The sequence below is a fragment of the Phoenix dactylifera genome, chromosome 3 (assembly GCF_009389715.1).
Source record: "Phoenix dactylifera cultivar Barhee BC4 chromosome 3, palm_55x_up_171113_PBpolish2nd_filt_p, whole genome shotgun sequence".
Taxonomy (NCBI): Eukaryota; Viridiplantae; Streptophyta; class Magnoliopsida; order Arecales; family Arecaceae; genus Phoenix; species Phoenix dactylifera.
In genome coordinates, this window is record NC_052394.1 from 13,632,761 (window position 1) to 13,653,883 (window position 21,123).

General features: G+C 35.4%; 1 protein-coding gene across 3 annotated transcripts in view; it reads right to left on the minus strand.

Annotated features, from left to right (window-relative positions):
- LOC103707999 (UPF0613 protein PB24D3.06c-like) overlaps positions 1–21,123 on the minus strand; it is a 35,229-nt gene that overhangs the window by 1,607 nt on the left and 12,499 nt on the right. The window contains exons 3-9 of one of the 3 annotated variants that reach the window (XM_008792744.4): positions 18,552–18,657; positions 14,663–14,755; positions 14,495–14,560; positions 12,408–12,553; positions 9,199–9,307; positions 3,571–3,635; positions 3,337–3,462 (exon numbers count right to left, since the gene is read on the minus strand). In XM_008792744.4, coding sequence (XP_008790966.1) covers positions 3,337–3,462; positions 3,571–3,635; positions 9,199–9,307; positions 12,408–12,553; positions 14,495–14,560; positions 14,663–14,755; positions 18,552–18,657 — 711 coding nt within the window. Of the gene's footprint in view, positions 1–3,126; positions 3,463–3,570; positions 3,636–9,198; positions 9,308–12,407; positions 12,554–14,494; positions 14,561–14,662; positions 14,756–18,551; positions 18,658–21,123 lie in introns of those variants that run through there. The other 2 variants (XM_008792745.3, XM_026804992.2) reach the window with 2 other exon arrangements.

Genomic DNA, 21,123 nt, shown 5'->3' on the forward strand with positions numbered 1-21,123 from the left:
GCCAAGTGAACTTCTTCTGACTCTTCTAGGGTCTAAGGAGCAAACAGATTGAATGTTCACATGCAAAGAATGATTTATGGGGTCACAAGTTTTCTCTAGCAACAGATGTTTTAATCTTTTATATTAATTAAATTCAAATATCAGCTATGTAGATCAAATCTGTTAATATTTCTTTATAAGAATAGCAGAATGAGACTAACAGAGTAGGATACGAGCCTACAAAATCGAACCAATAAAAAAACAAATCGAAACAGATAACATTACTTAGAGCTCGGTAAAAAAACTCATGAATGGAAAGTCTCACAGCATTACACCTGAGCTCGTGAACTCTTTTGCAAAAGCAGAATGACACTAACACAAAAGCACAGATTTTCTAAGAAAACTCAACTAACAACAGATGGAATTGAAAATTCTTTTAGTAAAGCATGACATAGATATCCTTCATCAGTAGTCCCAAGAAGGTTCTGGCTTCCTTCTCCCTACTATATGATGAACAAATTAATATTATTATCTACAAAAGAAATGGCATCCCATGAACAATTAGGAAGCATTCTACAAAGCCCATATGAAAGAACCAAATGAACAAGCTAAAAAGCATCGATAAAAACCAATTTTATATGCAAAGTAAAAAAAACTGTGGTCATATATCCATGATCATTTAAGACATCTGTGTGTGATGCTGAAAACTGTAGGAGGTTAACCAAGAGAGGAAGGAAATATTGGGATAGAGCAGAAAAAATAAAAGGGGGGTGATATCCACCACTAGATTCAAATAAATAGTCACTTGAATATGACAATTCTTCACTCTTTACTACATGGTTTTGTATGGACATGATATGAATCTTCATACCCTTATTTTAGCATATGACTGCCTTCCAAAATGCACACAACAACTGTCTAATAATTAATGATGCCTAGAAACCCTAATAATACATTCCACACTCATAAAAACATGCTTAAGACTTAATGACTAATTACTAAATGATAAAAACAACTATTTGACTAGAGTTTGACTTATTGACTTGGATTAAAATAAGAGCTAGATATGTAAGCGCTCTAGAATAGGTGTTGATGTCAAAACTTTCTGCTGCATGGAACTCGTCATTAAGTTCTTTGACAATAAATGATTTTCAAATTCCTTGTCCTTCAAGCATGGTGATTTGATATTGTGATTTTGTACGATCTCTAGCTCATAGTTCGCATTTTGTTGAAGTTGATTGCACAATCTCATCATGGGGAGATACATATGTTGCAAGAGATATCACATGAGTATGTAAACTTGGATATAAAGCAATTCCCAACTACCACTTTCTCAATAAAATTTTTGAAAGGTGACATTTGATTTCAAGAAGCTTGAACTTCTGTTTTCCAATTGGAACTTGAAATTTCAAATTCCCATGTAGAACTAATGGGATTAATGATAGGGATAATTAGATTTTCCAATTTTATGAGATTCAAGAACTAGAAGAGCAAGCACCAAAGCTTTAGAAGGAGAATCAGGAGAATATTGTATTAACATATTAGAACTTCAGGGAAAAGTTAAAACTTTATCAGTTTCCTCTATTAGCCCTTTGCCTTTTAAGCTCATATTGTGTGGAAATAAACCACTTCTAATAATAGTTGATCATTCAAAGAAACTTGATCTGTAATAAATTGAAAAACCATAGCTTTAAGTTGACCAAGATAACCTTGAAAATATCTTGCTTGTTCTTCCAATCGATTTGCTTGTTCTCCAAATACATAATCTAGTCCTTCTATTTGAGTCAAGCATTCTTGATACTGACAAGCTGACTCATGATGTTAAAATTTATCATGCTCATTGCTGCTACAAACCATGATTTGAAAAAGGGCATTCTCTAAAGAACAAAATAATAATAATAATAATAATGAAAAACCAATGCCCCGATGGCAGTTGATGCTAGAAATTATAAGGAGCTGAACACAAGTAAGAAAAGATTGTAGAAAACAGACAAAAGTATTCGCCGCTGGATTCAAATAGATATTGGCTCAGATTCACATTCTTCATTCTTCATGATTCTTCTCTGCTACATGGCTTTATATAAACACCATTGACAAACAGGATGTCTTGTCAAGTTAAGAACAATAGAATAATGACAAATGGATGCTTTAATGACAGTAGGTGCCAGAAATTATAAGTAGCTGAACACAAGTATGAGAAGATTGTATAAAAGAGACGAAAGTACTCGCCACTAGATTCAAATAGATATTGACTCATAGTTTCAAATTCCTCATTCTTCATGATTCATTTTCTTTACATGGCTTTATATAAACACCATATTAACTCTTTACATCCTTTATATTAATACATGACTACTTTTTAAAATACATATAACAATTGACTTTATAAACTATAGGAAAACGCTTTGTGTATCCTCATTGTACCCCATAGCATACCCTAACCCAGTTTTTTTGAGCTGACGAGGGTAATATGGGGCAATAAAGCCCTTCCTAAACCACCTACCATCATGATGGCACACAAAACCCCGGTTTGGTGCTTGGGTATGCTATGGTGTACGCAATGCAGTACTCTAAACTTTAAGAGACATCTAAACTATTAATAGTGATAGCTAGAAACTCTAATAAACAACTTCCACATTCACAAACACATATTTAAGATTTAATCAGCAACTTAAACCTCACAAATATCTTTGATTAGAGTTCAAGGTTCGCCATTTCAGTACCGAACCTTATACCAGTATCACTTTATTATAGTGTCGGTATGCGGTACGGTACAAGATGGCAAGACGTACCCAATATCAGTACGATACGAAACTGCATACTGGTTCGGTACCGATACGGTACATCTGGTATAATACGGTACCAGTCGATACGGCAAACATTCATAGAGTTTGACTTCTTAACTTATACTATATATGAACTAGGTATACAGACACATCATGGATTGACCAAAAACAATCAGTCCATGGCTCTTACATCGTTGAGTCAAAAAACTCGTAATAGAAATGGATCGCTTGTTGATTAAGTTTGACTAACATAACCTATTTTTGACTAGTAAAATTGAATTCCCATGATAACAGAAAATTAGATGTGGCAGAGTTACTAGATTGATTTTTTATTTGTACTTGAATTCAAGTAGCTGGCAAATTTAATCAAAAGAAAAGCATAAATTAACATACTCAACATACAATAATCAAGTAACAAAATATGAATTAGATACAAAAAAAAAATGGTAGAGTAAAAATGGCAAACGGAGAAAAAGGTACACATAGAAAAAAAGAAAACTGGAAATCTAATTAAGAAAAAGAATATATCAAAAAAAGAAAAATAGAAATCTAATTCCATGGATCATCCCACCCTTTCGGTCCTTCCCTCTTTACAAAATCTAGAATGGCCTGAACTGCTTCGTGTACCCTATTAGAGAGTGAATGATTTCCCCATTGTATTTCAACTTTCTCAGCACCTCCCAAAGCCTGACATAATCTGCAAGATATATACAAATTAAGATTTTCATGCACCTCTAATAAAAAATGGTTTATCAATAACTACATCCACATGCTTAAACTGTGGGATTAGCCTGAGAGTTGTTACCTTTCTACCAGTGCTTTCTTATCAATGTAGTCTGGCACATACTCATCAGCCAAGGAAGAAATAACCTGCAGCCAAATACTCAGAAAAACATAATTCAAAACAAAATTTTGTAACCGAAAATAAGAGGAACCTGAAAAAGGACAAACATTAGCTAAAAGAATCCCAGTCTACAATCAATTAAAATGATATACCAACATGCCTTAAAATGTCTACAAGGTGATAAATATTTGTTCCCTATCAGGAGCTTAATCTTCATCAAACACTTGAATTTCTAATTTCCTTATGGCAATTTACATTATGGTAAACGCCGTTTTTTTTTGCAATTCTTACAACACAAAGTAAAGTTGCTTAAGTTATTGGAACCTCCTTTTTAGGCACCATTTTATATCATCATGCAATCATAATCGAACAGAGGATATTGATTGTTATAGTGTAGGGAATGGAGATGATAAAACATGGCTATCTGGATTCCCTGATGGAACCTTAAGAGCCAGAAATTAAAAGTCCTGTGCAAATGCAAACTGACTAGGAACTCAAAAGGCAAGTAAAGAAGATCAGCACTAAATGAAATATACTCCCAATTTAGTATTTAAAGCTTTTACTGTGCTGGTTGTTCCATGCATTTATAAATCAAGATTTTGTGAATCATTGCATCCATAGGTTGAGCCACTTATCATTGAGGGCATCTGATGCGATAGACTTAGTGTGAAGTTGCATAACAGCTGTAAAAAGATGTGATTAAAACATTGATGCTTCATCAGAACAAAGTAAATTTAGATAGACACTGATATCAGTTGTTGAAGAATCAAGAAAAAAGGTGATAATGATGGTGCACCTACCAATATTTAAAAAGCAGTAGCCAATGCACACATGCAGCAGGTTAATCAAAACATAAAGAAAGAAAATTAGCAAATTTGATGCAACCCACTCAAAATAAATAAATAAATGAATAACAACAAATTTGTTGAAGAAAAATATCAAGCAGAGACCCACTAGACCATATTTTATATGCAATTCAAGTGTGGCCTAGGATGCTATAAATTTGAAAGAGAGTAATTCCATTCTTGGTAAATGAATGATATGCATCAAATAATTAGTCTTACTACTGGACATTTAGATACCATAATGAAATACCAAAGTTTTTTTTTTTTTTTGGGGGGGGGGGGGGGGGGGGGGGGACAGAGAGAATTTTTTTTCCAGCATTTTAGAATGAAATTTGAATGGCAGACAACTTGCATTACATAAATCAATGTAAACACAGAAATTCTACTAGGATATCAAACAGAACAATTGGAAGTTTAGAGGTTGGTGTTCAGATTAAAAGCACTGAAAGAAAGAATTCAATTTGAGCAATAATAACTGAAAGGATAAGAGACAAGCCAAGGTAGGAGTTCACACAAAATCAGAAAATATTAATTGCTTCAAACATGGTATGCTGAACCGACCAGAACCGGTCGGTTCAGCCTATACCGAACAGATGCCGACAAACACCGGTACGGTACAATATATAAAATCGGTTCCGTACTTGTCCCGGTGCGAACCGGGACAGTTCGCACCGGCCCAAGTGAATTTTTTCTGCACGCCCGCGCGCGGGGAAAAGCGCCCACACCGGCTGCCCAATTAAGGCGAGCAGATGCATGGTTGTTTTTTTTTGTGGAGGAATCACGTGCGGACGCGCGAGCGGAGAATTGCGCCCATGCGGGCTGCCAGCCCGCGTGGGACATTTAATGCCATAGAGTGTGGCTTTTAACGCGTCCGCGCGCGGATGCATTGTTTTTTGCTTTTTTTTTTTGTTGACGTCCACGCGCAGTCCCATCCGCACGGGCGTCTCCGGTTCGGTATCGGTTCCAACCGGTACGCCGGTACGGTCAGTCCGGCAGACATTGGCTTCCAATGAATGATGCTCAAAAGAGTGGTTTGACCATAGATTTTTAAGATAAATATATAGACAAAAAAGGAATGAACAGAATAGGATAAAAAGTTATCCGAAATGTATTTTGCTAATTATCATGATTGGTTTGCATAAGCATGCATTACATGCTGTTCTTGGAGAGGTCTTTTACATGAATCTCTATACCTCTTAAATGGATCGGAGAGAGAAAGCTCTATCCCCTCCAAAATTTAGTAAAAATTATAGAAAAATCTCATTAAGAACCCCTAAAAAGGTCATAGAAAAATTCTGTTTACAACTCCCATGCTCTGTTTTTGTTTCAGAGATGGAAACTAATTGGATTTTTATGAATGTGATCTAAAACTCATTTCAAAAAGATTCTGATATACCTCTATAAAAATCATGGAAAAATTCTGTTTAGAACTCCCATGATATGTTTCTAATTTTGTGATGTTATTAAAAACCCATTCAATAAAGAGTTTGATATACATGAAATATATCGGATCCAAAATCACTGTTTTCTTTCTGCATTTCACACTTCATCTTCCATCTTCTTTCCATTTAGGCTGCTAACATTTCTATCTTACTCCAGGGTGAGAATCTTTCCCAAAAAATTTTAGAAGCTTTTAAATGTTTCAAAAGTCTGAGGGTGGTATTGTGGTTAACATCAGACTTTCCCTTGAAAATGGACAAGCTTCTTACCTTGCTTGATATCTTAGGAAAGAAAGTCAATGTTGTGAGGAGGCTCAATGAGCTTTTGACTACTAAGCTGCCTCGGGACACCTTTCCTGTCAATGTTAATGCTATTTACCATTCTTCTCTTATTCCTTCAACTTAAAGCCTCTTCATATGATTTTGGATTCTTCCTTTTATTTTGTGACTACTAAGATTAGCAATTAAATTCCTTAACTATTAACTCCTTAATTAAGCCTTATGAAAATAATGCCTTCCTTTATTAGGAATTTTGATCTAAAAACCATTAAATTCCTTCATTATTAACTTCCTTCATTAAGCCATCTGAAAAAGATAAAAAAAGAAAAATAGTGTGATGGACTCTGCAAAAGCCGGCCTCAAAACCCTCAAAGAATTTCCGTCCGGCAAGACCTACACCTCTGGGTAAATTCCCACTCCTGCCCTCACCTTCCTTCCTCTGTTTCCTAAATTTTAGTTCAAATTGGATTCTGATATTCACTTTGTCACGTTGCTTTGACTTTGATTACGGGGTTTAAACTGCAAAAATATAATCGTTTTGACGATCTGGATCCATCAGACTTTTTTGCATAGATTCTGAAATTTTTGGTCATTGTCATGTTCTTATATATCTAATTCGGAGTACATTTGGTGTTTTAGTGAAAAGGTTGCATTTTTCATTGATTTCCATTGTTTTCAGATATCAGAATAGACCTCAAAACCCTCAAAGAATTTCTATCCAGCAAGACCTACATCTCTGGGTAAATTCCCACTCCCCCATCTTCCTTCCTCTAAATCCATAAGGCTTGGACCTCCCCGATCATCATCATTTTTTTTATTTTTTTCTGGATGGTAGTTTTGCACCACTGGGAAAGTACAAAATGGAGAGGATACTCAAGGAGGGGAACTTTGGAAAGGTGAAATATGCATACCATGTGGAGACCAAGGAGGCCATTGCCATGAAAATCCTCGACCAAAAGTGCATCCAGGTTCGTTTCCATTCTCAAGCCCTTTTTGGGAAGTTAGTGATTACGAGGAAGAGAGAGAGAGAGAGGGACTGATGAGAAGAAAGAAAAGAAGGGAGGGAGAGCACCGAATTGGAGTCCACAGAAACATGATTAGGAGAATTATTTTTCATAGTTAGTGATTGGAGAGATTTTTAGATTATATTAGGAATAAGATTAGTATACTTTATTTAAGCTCTTTCTAATTCTGAATTTTTCTTTTGCTTATTAAAGAAGAGTATATAGTTTCTAAACTAGACCAGATGTTTTTTTTTCCTCACAAACACTAAAACTTATTCTGTACATCACATGTTTGATAAGATATATTATCATTTATATAAAATTTAAACTATATTTTATTTTTTCATATGTTTATATTTGTTTATTTTTATCTCTCCTTTTACATCTCAATGAAAAATCCTAATCAACATTAGAATAATAATCTGTATCAGTTTTTTTTTTAAAAAAAAAAAAGAAACCCAGTATTAAGATTCTGAACTGCACTGATATATCCACCATTTTGCTCCAAAAAAAAGAACCACATAGTAAGAACTAAGAACACTTCCTAATATGTATCACTTGAAGCAAAATAAAAAAAAAAAATAGAGAGGCATCAATTAAAAAATAATTTAGCGTCAATTCAAAATAATGTAAACCAGTTTGTAACTCAGTTATTAACTCACTTAAAAATTCTAATTGTTATCAGTTCATATCAGAGATGGAGGAGTCAAACAAAAGGGTTATGGTGTATGATGGAGGACAGGAGATCAGGGGAAAAGCTCAGGCCTTGGGTGAAACTATTCGAGGTTGCATCAGAGGGTGGAACCTCTGGAGCCAATTGAATTTTTTTGTAATTATTTAGAATTAATTTTCTTTTATTGACCTAATAGTAATTATTTAAATACAAGAACATTTTTAATGAGATAATAGCATTATGATGGCATTGGTTTACATAGATTTTGCATATAATTAACATTTTCTGGTCAAAAATTCTTCTTTAGATGTCTTCTATTACTTGAATGTGTTTAATACGGCATCATGTGGTTCTCCAAATATTGGGCATTTCTTGGTCTGCTATAGATCTTTTTTGTGCTTTATTTTTATAGGATATCTAAAGTCACTTATTTGTCCATGATATTGCAGCACATCAACTGGCTCCCGTTTTGTATATGATTACACTACTTGATTATAATTCACATGAGGCATAACTTGATTATCATTTGCATGAGGCAGATTCCAACTTGGTTCACATTTCTATATCCTGTAATTCTTTTTTTTGTAAAATGGGATTTTCTTTGCAATGAACAATGCATAAGTTATTTTAAGATTTATAATGCTAATTCGGAATTAGTCAAATATTGTTTTTATGCATCACAATAGTTAGTAGTGATAAATTCCTTGCATCCAATCACTTTCTAGCTTGTTGGAATTTATCAAGTTCACAAACACTAAAACTTATTTTGCACAACACATATTTGATAAGATTGTCTTTTACATAAAATTTAAACTATATTTTATTTTCAATATTTTTATATTTATTTATTTTTATTTCCCCTACGTCACAGGGGTATTTTGCTTGTTCAACAATTAATTGGATTTTGGCTGATGTTTAAAACATGTTTAAGGACTAAATTTAAAATAAAAACATGTACAGACTAAACATAAAATAGCAATCAAACAAAGGACCAGGTGTTGATTTCCCTTATAATTTAATGCGCAAGATAAGAAAGCAATAAATTTCTTCATGATTTTGGAATAACATAATTCACTGATTCATAATTGATGCTATCAGCATCCTCAACAATGCTCCATATGTGATAAGAAGGAAAAAAACATCTTGAAAGGAAAAACCATCTTGAAAGTAAATCAGTACAAATGACAAAAAGAAAACGAAAATGAAAAATGTGAACACTTCACCAGGCATTAGCCTATTAGAAAATTGATTGCATGCCCTGATTCAACATGACATGAAGTACTGTTGAAACACATTATGTCTTAAAAAAAAAAAAATCAACAAACAAAAAAAGATAAAAGAGTGATTACCTGGCAAGGTGTACTTGACATGTGTCCAAGTCTCAATCTCAACTGGTCCTCACTGAGATCTGAACTGAACATATCATCATCCCCCATGTATGCACAAAGTGAGTGGTACCTTTTAATTACTTCAAAATGTCAGCAAAAAAGATGAACTAAAAGATAAATGCATAATACCAAGAAATGTGTGTACAAAATGACAGGCCAACCAAGAGAAAAATATAGCTTGATCAACATTTTGATAACCCCTCCCAAGCAGACAGTAGCTGAAAGCCTTCCTCATGAGACAGTTAATTTGAATAATGAACTATATCTCAGTTGTTGCACTTTATGTAAGAAAGAAGAAAGCTTGGATGGTCTGCTCAAGCTGATTATGGTGAAATTTTGGTGAATCACTACTTCCCATGGTCATGGTAATGGTACTATCATTATTACTTTCAGGCAATTAACACAAGCTAGTATGAATATGGCCCATCTGCAATTTCCTCCCATGGCTCCTTTCATATTGCCTCCATTTATACTCCTGCTGAGATCGAGCAAACCAACTCAGACTCCTCTCACAACGCACCTATCTTATTTTCGTTTGGCAAAGTCATGCGCTCTTTTTCTAAATTTGCTCATAGAAAAAAAAACTTATACTTCTCAAAATATACAAAATTATATAAATATTCTCATAAAATTATTATTTATATGTATATCATCATAAAATATTTATTTTATATTTATATATTTTTAAAATTTATTATAAAAAAATATTATTTTTTAAGAAGGAAGCACTCTCCTCTCTCAACCTCTCTTCGACGCCACGGAGTGCATGCATGCATTGCAGAAGATAGCTACTTCTTAAGAGTGATAAATTTTGTGCTCTTAAACACAAAAGCCACGTCTTATATAGACTCGAGAAGCATTTGATCTGGTGTCCCCACAAAACTCATTTATGGTGAATATGACTCCGGAGGAATTTTTTTTTCACAGATGCAGTACCAAGCCTTTTGTGGTGCTAAATTTTATTTGGCAAATGCACTTCATACACAAGGTAATCAACGAATGTGAGAAGTATGTTGACAGCATAGGAATAGAGTATTATCAACCAGTGACTTAAGTACCATACTGTTAAGGTACCTATACCTGCAGGGCCGTTGGTCATGACCTGTACTGACACATGGTACATCACCTCTTATTGTTATGTCAGCACCAAGAGGCATATTATATGTTGGTAGCATACCATTACATACCAGCAAAGTACAGGCACTGCTACCAGTATTTCAAACCTTGTTACCAACAAAGATATCCTTTACAACAGTCATGGAAGAGCTTGTTGTCATTGAGAGTACAAGCAAGAATCTAAGTGCTTGACTATATTGTACCAAGGTTTCAAGATTCAGCCAAAAAGGATCAGTTCCAGCAATGGACAATCTGAAACTAGCCCAAATTTTTTGGGATTCAGCCAATTTTGGACAAAGCAATAAAAACCAAAAAAAATAGTTTCAATTTTTAAATAAGGCTTAATACAGCAGAACAGAAGAATACAATTAGATGGGATCCGGTGTTAGTGAAAACATGATTAATCAACGAATATATGAAATGCAATTATAGGGTTTGATCTCACTAAAACAAAAGAAGGCTTTAAAGAATAAAGGATAAACATCAGCATAATAAAAACTAAGTATATGAAACTCAATTTTAGTGAAAATAGGAACGAATATAAGGCCCCAGGCATGGTATGCTGTACCAGTCGGTACCAGGCGTATCGTACTGGTACGGGTGGGTACCGATACCGGTATGCCAGTGTCGGTATGCCAAGCATACTGCATACCATACCGTATTGACACTCGGTATGCCTATCTAGTACGGCATCGGTACGGGGTCCAGTACCGGTACGGCGAACCTTGCCCCCAGCAAGAATTAAGGGCAATAGATGCCACTGAGTGATCAGTTTCTTAACTTAGGATCTATTATTATACAAAATAATGGAGAGGCATATGAAGACATAAGCAATAGATTTAAAGCTGGTTGGATGAAGCGGAGAGAAGCTTCTATGGTAAACATGATTGATGCATAATTTGGAGATTTAAAGTTAAAAAAAAAAAAATCTTTCGAACTAGGGTTTGTTATATGGCTCAGAATGTTACACGATAAAGATAGTCCCAAAAAACAAGTTGAATGTAATAGAAACATAAGAATATCGAGATGGGTGTATAGTGTATGTCTTATTTCAGCAATTGGTGACATGACTGCTTCCTAGAGTGACTAGTAAAAGAAAAGTTATGTCCAGCAACTTAACATTTATGTGGCAAAAAAAGGAAATATATTTTAACAATTCCTCCAAGTGCACCACTCAAGTTGACATGCCAAGCCCTTCCATTAAAATCCTAAGTAAACTAAAAACAAATAAGCATTAAGGTAACTTAAGCATGCATCCAGACTGAAGATTGTTATAACAGTCATTAACTTTAGTTCAATATTTGAATTAGAAATTTTTATTAAAATTAAAGTCCACTATATATTTTTTGTGGTTCGAAACATCAACTTCATATAAAGGTTTAACAATTCTTTATTTTTGAAATAACTAGGCAATACTTAAAAAAAGCACAACAGGGGTATTAATATATATATATATATATATATATATATATATATATATATATATATATCCACATTCCACATACCAACCATTCTCAATTGAGCATTGGATAATGGGTATCCTTATAGATCAGACTTTGGTTTAAGTTCCTTTAACCTGAAATATTCAGCTGTTAGCCAGCTAGCATGTTCTACAAACCTCAGAATGAATGTATAAAATCCACAGCCATAGGAATAACAAGATAAAGGCATTAAACATTGGCAATGCTCAGATGGGAGAGTAAGAGCTGGGTAGATATTGCATTACATGATTTGGTATGTCAAGCACCAATTAGTTTCCTCTAGAAAACACTAGTAGAGGATAATCACCTGATGAGTATGGACCTTTTAACAGAATAGTGATTGTGGAAAATAAAGAAGATTTTAGAACAAGCTCTTTTGATATGTAGATCTACATGAAGGGCTACAAGCCTACAACTTAAAGATGGAAATCCCCTTGAAACTGAAGGGTCAACGCTCAACAGAATTTAATTATTCGTACATACATGATCTTGGATGATTTAAAGAGAAAAATGTTAGCACAATCATATAGAGTACAAGCATATATTAAACAATGGAACTGCTGTGTTGTTCACCTATAGGCAGTTATTGGAGCATCTGGGTTTGCTTCCCTGGGCATTAATTCCATTCCCCTACCTTCACTTATCATTTTTGCAGCCAAGTCTATCATTGCAGCAGTTTCAGGAAGAGTTGCTCTGTATTCCCGGTCACTAACTGGGGCCTGATCAGTTAATCATGTCAAAGTAAGCATATAAGATATAAAAGATCATTATATGTCCTGTTTTGTCAAGCATACATTCCTCAAAGAATCTATGCAATTTGACCAACAAATGAACTTTTAAATGAAAGAAAAGGGGAAAAGGGTGGAAAATAGCAATGGTTAATGTATTAATTATAAAAGTCATATGCCTAGTATGGAGGATAGAAAGCATTTAGAAGCAAAAGGGAAGTCCATCAACCTTGAATTTTATATTGTTTAGAAAGTATTTTTGTCATTGAAAGGCATCTAACTGATTTATCCTCAGCAATAAAAGTAAAACACTCATAAATTATCTATCAGTAGTGACCTTCACAAGCACAATGTTTAGTAACACATCATAATTGCAGCAGCAATAGATATATGATACTAGTATCTGAAAATACAGCACTCATTGGAACTTGAATGAATCAAGGGCATGTCAGAAGTTTGAAGACTATAATCATTAATATAGACATGCTTTAGATGATTAAAAAATGTTGTCTTTTTCCTTATGTTTCATGAATTTCTTACTTTCAGTTTTCTGATTTAAAATAGCCCTGGTTAATTTTGTTCATAATACCTCAGTTTAACCAAAAACACATGAGCCAGACATTGGCTGAAATGGCTTCTGAAATCAAGTATTTTGAACTTAAAGAGAAAAAGGTGCAACTGACTAGAGAATTGCAGATCATAAGAGGCTTTACATCCAATTACTGGCTATCTTAAAAGATGCAACATTGCAAGAAGATCTACATGCATCTTTTACCCCTCAAATCAAGAAACATTGGTTTGAGACGGGTTCAGTTCAACAGAAAAAGAGGAGATACTACTGTTTTCTGTGTACAATGTGCTCAGTTGCCTTTGTTGGTTGTCTTTCAGGGCACAAAACAGTTTCACTTCAGACAAAGCTACCAGAGTGATTGACCATTGAGAGGATGAGACAGTCCTGGTTGAAGACTTCTACTTAGATGAACAGCTGGTGTTGACTAGACAAGTGATAACAGAATTTTTTATCTGATTGTTGATCATCCATGATGAAGAGAATCAGATCCTAAGGCTTCGGTGACAAGGTTCAGAGGGTGCTTTTCCTCTGAGCAGTCATTCATGTAGCTTGCTTAACGAAATTTTGACTTAAGAGACAGGAAATTTAATATATGGAGGACTTCTTGGAGATAAAATATCCAGCATCCTTGCCCTGGAATCAGGCCCTAACTTTTTTTTGTTGTCAAAGCTGCAACAGAAACTTACACAGACTTTTGAACAATATCAGCTGCCTGCGCCTCTGCATCAGCCTGTTGAGAAATGTAATTAGAGTACCCAGGTGACACCCTTAGCTTTTTGTTGGACGATCTGGATCAAAGAATTGCCAAAATCATTTAAAAGTATTCTAGGAGAGAAGAATATTTGAGAATGTCCAATAGGCAGGACATGCCTCAATGTGGAGCTATAAGGCTCATTGGCTTTCTTCGTGTTATATTCTAGGCTCTTCCGTGCTAGCTTCAAACTGGGACAACCTTCTAAGAGAATCAGTCCGAAGAATTATCACTTCTTGTTTGGTTAATTTTTAGTATCCCCACCAAGGTTACCATCCTATTATAGTGTCGGTACATCCGGTATGCTACTCGGTTCAGCATGCTAAGTGTCGGTACACCCCCATACCATGTACCAGTTCGATACTGGTATTGGTATTGGTACGATACAGTGCGGTCAGTATGTACCAGTACCGACCAGTACAGTAAAGCTTGATTCCCACGCATAAATCACTTCCTCTTTGTGGTTCTGCATTTTTAAGTTTGGGGACTGGCATGAGAGGGAGACTAAGCTTATGCAACCTCCCTGAACCTTACAAATTTTCTAACTTAAAACATTCTTAATTCATATGAAGCTATAAATGTAGAAAAGACATCATAAATAAGAAAATACCTGCAAAATGACTCCACGAACTGCTCTAGAGCATGCAAAATTTGTACGCATATAATGCACGATACCCTGTTTAAGTGTTCATGGTTCAATTTAATACACTTGGCACATGCCTATATAGTAAGACAAGCTAAGCTTCTCAAGTATATGCTTGTATTTTACATATACAACCTGGCAACCAGTACTATGCCCAAGCAGCACAACGCCCTCTGAGTTTTCCTTATTTATTAAGTAACTAATAAGCTGATCTATCTCCAATGAGTCCTTCAATACAGAATTAGAATATAAAGTTAGAGCAATAATATATGCAAGTGAAGAAAAGAAAGAAAAAAATTAAAATACACACGATATATGCTAACAGAATCTAAATTTACTTTATGTTTAAATCAGTAATCATGTTACCCAAGAAACAGTGCTTGATCATGTCGACTTCATATTATACCATATTTAATGTAGTAAAAAGTTTAGCAGCAACTAAAAGTTTGAATCCAGATGGTACATACTTGGAAGTGTATCTGCTACCAGACTACATACATGAATTGTGTGCAATGCTAATTTCTTGAAGTTTAAAAAACTATAGTAAAATAGTTAGGTCAACGACATAACATTCATGCTGGCAAAGAAACCATATTATCTATATATGATTATCAATCAGTGAAAGCAAAATGCATCAAAAACTAACTGTAACTTCATATCAGGAAAACCAAGCTTCAGCTCTAGTCACAAACATCCAAAATTAGTAGAAAATTTCTTAAGACTAATTGAACCTTTTATCAAAGGTCTGACCCAAACTTTATCATGAGTGCAGCATTTTTTTTCTATGTTTTCATACATAAATGAATTTTAATTAATACTCAATATTGTTTTCCAAAATTCTCTAGATCTTGTGGTATACCAACCTCGTACCCAAGATTCGTCATACTGGTGCCACACTAGCATAGTGTCGGTATGGGATAGTACGGAATTTTTTTGACATACCGAGTGTCGATACGCCACCTATTCCAGATACCGGTACGGTACGCTCCATACGGCCCGATTTGGGCCGGTACGGCGTGCCATGCTCGTACCAAATGTTTCTCGAACTCTTCAACATCTCTTTCTTCCTGAATATTTTGAGCTCCATCATCATCAAGACTTTCACAGAATTTTATTTCAAAAATTAAAAGAAGAGCGATCATCTTTTGCCAACTTAAGATAATAACCTAACTCTTTAAACATCCTTTACAGTTTTCTACAGTTTGTTTTTCAACAATTTTTTGTTCTTGACCAATTTAATCATACATTCTTAGATAAAAAGGTTTTGCCGAATCAATCAAATAATTAAATTCAGAAAGAATACATTGTTTCTCAGTCAATCTCATTCCTGCCCACCCTGTTGCTTATTGGCATGCAAGATCTCCTGTACAAGAGTTGCCTATGTTCAGAAAGAAACATAGAAAGTGGCAGTAAGAAAAGGAGGAAGATCAAGTGGAAGTCTTCTATTTTGTGATGTACACACACTTCTTTTGGTAACAGTGAAATATATAAAATATGATGAGGGCAGTGAACAGATAGATTTCAGTGCACAATGATCCATGCAAGCCCCTTGCCCTTAAATGCAGTAATAGGTAATATTTAATTTAAAAATAAATTGTGGATTTGTGAAGAAAAGAGAACGAAAGAATTACAATGAAGAAAGCTAACGGAGATGGTTGGTGTAATGTCAAATAGATGTAAAGTGATATAAAGGACGGAAAGGAACTAGAGAATAGGTTTTTGCATAGAGGAAAGGGAACATCAGAGGCTCCTAAGCCATGATTGCTCAGATGGGAGAAGTCCCAAAAATCTTCTCTGTGAGCAAAATATCAAGTCTTCACTCTTCGCAGCCCAATTATGCTCCTTACATCATGCTTAATTCAATAGGAAAACGAAATCCTAAGCATACCTAGACCTTTGATTGAAATTTAAATTGATTCTATTTTACTTTTTAACTCTTCAATCAAATTAATTCTATTTTACTTTTAAAATAAACTAGAGCTTCACTGCAACACACTACTGAAAAGAAAACATCTCTGCCACCTGCAGGCATACTAACACAAGCATTCCACCAGCATGACTCTGAGTTTTCAGCATTATGCACCTTATGATGTTCCAACATTAATATATTCTCCTAGACAGCGGTTGAGGTGATCAGAAATTCATTTTGAACTCTTTTAAATAACTCCAACAGCACTAGCTTCCTTTTTGCTGCTGCTTACTGCAACCATTACTTCCTGATGTTCTTCCTGGACAATGGCTGCTGCACTTGCAGCATGACTTCTGCCAACTCAACTACATAGTAAGTTTCCAAACCAAGAAAATCATCTTAGACATTTCACTTCCTAAGACCTCTAAATTCTAATTCATAATGCTAGCACAAGATAAGAACCTCTTAATTGTTACGAATATTATTACTTCATTCAAATGGTATGACGAAGTAAATTTTATTGTGTCATACTTGTGTAATATTTACATAGGCCATGTTCAGTAAATTTAATGAAAATGCTTTCTTATTAATAGAACAGATTTTAAAGTTAACATGTAAAGAAGGTATTTAGGAGTTATGATTATTTTGGTGCAAATCCACCCTGAGGTATAGATCACCAAAGGAATAAACATTTGACCTATGGCCGCCTTCATCAACAGCATCTAGCAAAAATGCTCAAAATGAAGAATAACTTAAAAAACCCCTTGGGATGCCATCAAGAGGGTTTCCAAAAATTTAACCAACATGGTAGTGTTTTTGCAATTTTCTCCGAAACATTGAAGCATCATTAGCGATAAGTTTAATCTCATTATCAGGAAATAAGCAATGCTTTATCCTCACCACATAAGCAAAGTTCTCTTTGGATTAAAATGCTTAGAAATGACCAGGACTAATTGCCAACAAATTTATTGTGTCAAATATCCATAGTCTTCAATTTTTAGAAATATGAGGATTTTTTTAAACATTCTCATATATTTTATACCTCAATAAAAATTATCAAGAAATAATACTTACCAGATGTGACAAATGGAATAAAATATATTCTTATACCCAGGGTCGGCGGAACCGTCCCTAGCTGGATGGTTCCGACCATTCCTAGCCGTTCTGCCAGCTCACCAAGACGATTCCGACAACGGAAATGAAAACCGTTGCCGGAGGCGGAGAAGGAGAAGGAAAGGGAGGAAAAGAGAAAGTGAGCGGGGGAGGAAGGGAGGCCAGCGAAGGGGCAGCAGGCGGAGGCCACGGCCATTCCCCTGTTTTATTCGAAACAGGGGTCCGGTTGCTACAAAAAATTGCGATTTTTAAGTAAAGATGGCATATTGTTTGCCGATTTTACATAAAAATGCGAAACATTTTAGCAGCCGGACTGCAACCTCCGTTGCTGCCCCGCCTCAGGCCTCCGACGGCCCTCCACTGGTGCCCCGCCGCAGGCCTCCAACGGCCTCCCTCTCTTCCTCTCTTCGCCTTCTCTCTCTTTTCCTCTCTTATTCTCCCTCTCCCCCGTCTCTTCTACTGTGTCAATACGGGCCTGGCCCGGCGCTGGCCCGTACCAACTTGTCCCATCAGACAACCGGTACGGTGTCCGATACCGATTCCGCCGACGCTACTTATACCTCTCCTGGTTTTTTCCAACTATATCAACTACACAATTCATATGCTCTGTTCAATTCGACTCACTTATCTTACAAGGTTATTAACCATCATTGTCTCAAAATTTTGCCAAATTATTTGTAATGGATGACCATAATACAAACTTTTGAGCTGCGTTCAACTTGTTAATAGGCCTAACCAGTGGTTTTGGTCATGTAAGAGAGTAAAAAATGATGCCACTTTGCTTAAACTACCCCTCTAAAATAACCTAATTAAAATCTTTAACTCTGTCAATTTATTCTGATTTGCTTAGCAAAAAGTCTACTGGAGATACTTGTGCAAGAAGTATATATGTTAGATTTGTCTTGACATTTATTGCTAGTCCAGTCAAATGAAGAAAATTTTAGGTTAAAAAATTGAAAAGTAATTCTAGACAATATCAGTGGTCAACTTAATAAATTATACTTGTTCTAAGCTGGAAGTGCCATATCCAACATAGGACGAAGAGAGCAAGGGTTGCACCAAGGACCATTTCTCATTTTCCAAAGCAATTGACAAAGGTTCCAAATACCTGCCAAACAGTGAAATTTCTGAATACTAGAAGAAAATTACGTCAATAAAAAAGTAGTTTGAATTTACATCTAGAAATATGCGTGCGCGTCTTCAACAAATAATAAATGGAAAAAAATGATCCAAGGAAATTTCTCTAGGAATATTGCATGGTTAAAAGTTAAAACCTTTAGAGCCTGAAATTCATCAATCAAAATCCAAAGTCAAATTTACTTAAAGGAAGACTGGTAATTTAAATTTCAAGAAGTACACCTGTTTTAGTTTAACCAACACCAATTTATCTAATCTTTGCACAATTCAACATGACTGGGAAATTTTTTGGATTTCCGTGAGGTAAGAGCTGCATAATGAAAATATTAAAACTGGCAAAATAACATCTAACCAAAAAGCATGTAGATTAATCCTCCCATGTGATGCCTCTCATTTTCAAACATAACAAAAATAAAATAAAATAAAAATAAGTACGTAAATGTTCTTCTTGCATAAATTATTGCTTACAGCTGTAGAGGCATAAGAAGTCAGATTATGGCACAAGACAAGAATCTGTTATTACTGACCTACTGTCTTGCAGAAATCAGATGATTTAGCAGTCCCTTAATGGGAAGAAAGCAAGGAGATAAAGCTGGTAAAATAACATGCATACTACTATTAGAAGGGGAAAGAGATAAGGAGAGGAGGTGGAAATTGAGATGGGTTTGCATGTTTGTGTTAGCAAGTTGTGCACCTTATCTACTATATTGGAAAGAGAGTCATGTGGAACTAACCAATGTAATCCTAGGTGGTCATAATGACCTTAGCATTCATTTAAACGCCATGACTAAAAAATAGTAACAAAAATCTCAAAATAGATCTCAAGAGCACCTCAAGTTTGAGGTATAAATTTTATAGCATTAGCATCCAAGCTCGGCGGCTATGTTGCAAGGATTCCGGTGTAAGTAATGGGTGTGGATGGTGTCTCAAGTGCTCCATCCATTTATTATTTAAGAAGTTCCTATTGTGGACCCATGCCCAAATTGTAACTACATACCCATTCCCAAGGTACTTCTAAGTGAGGTTTTAAATCCCACAGGATAGGGGCATCCTGATTTCTCCACTGAACGGGACACCCTGCACCCACCCCATCCCAATAGCCATCTCAGTCGAGCATCTTAATACTTGCTTGGGACACCCTTTTTCATATTTTTTTTCTTAATTTATTTGTGAAGTTTGACTATTTTATTTATTTTTAAACATAAGTGAACTTTAAAAGTAATATATTTAAGATAAATAGTCCTATTTAGAATTACCCTGAGTCTAAGGTGAGAAGCTATGTAATTATCTGAATACTTCCTATTTGTGCTTCTTTATTGATCAATCAATGCCAGCTAATATTATTGTACCATATTATTAGGTCAATGCTTAGGTTGTATTAAGATCTGCTAAAATTGGATTTCATAAGGGCAAATATTTATGTAAGCTAAGAAGACCTATTTATGTTGGTCCACAATGTGCTGAAATCTTTTGGTTGAATATTCTGACACCTTCTAGATTAATACTATCTTGTTCATATATCTACTTAAAACTGATAATATAATTTTTTATGGCATTTTATCCTTCCTTGATTTCCAATGATCTCTTATAAATGACACTGCACTGAGCTTAGTCGCTAAACCAGGCACCTTTACCTTCAGCTTATTGAAACTTACAATTGATGCTTAGGTACCACATGAGTGGCAGTAAAGCAAGACTATCATATTATATAACAAAATAAGCATGAGTAGAATCTATTAAGTCTATGTATATAATTGTTTTATTGTTGTTTAATTTTTTTAAATTGCTATGAGTTTGAAAATATTGTTGTTAGAGAGTAGGATGAGCAAAAAATATTTTCTAAATTTTTCATGCCTAGGATGGTCCTGGTACTTGCTTGGAACGCCTTCTCTATTTTTTTATATTGTTATTTTTTAAGAATATAATGGATAATATATATTCCTTTTCCTATATTTTTAATTTTTATGTAATATTATTTTTTGAGAATATATAATATTATATATGTATGTATCAAGGTACATCGTACCGGTACCGGTAGGCGTACCGGTCACCAACCGGACCAGTACGGTTCCAGTTCAGACCGGTTTGAACCAGTACCGAACCGGCAGCAGCTCGCGGAAAAAATTCCGTGAAGCGGGTAGCGCGTGCGGGCCGCGTTAAATGCCACAGAGTGGCATTAACATTTAATGCCACTCTGTGCCATTAAATGCCCCGCGTAGGTGCATTGCTGTGCTCGGGCACGGTGCCCAGTGCGGGGAATCGCGCTCGAGCGCAGTTCCCCGCTTACGCCCATGCGGGCGCGCTGTCTAGCGCGGGGAACCGCGCCACACGCGCGTACCCGTGCTGTCCAGTTCGCACCGGTACTGGACTTGTACCGCTCGGTTCCACCGGACCGATCCGGTACGAGCTGAACCGGCCGATACGGACCAGTTCAGTA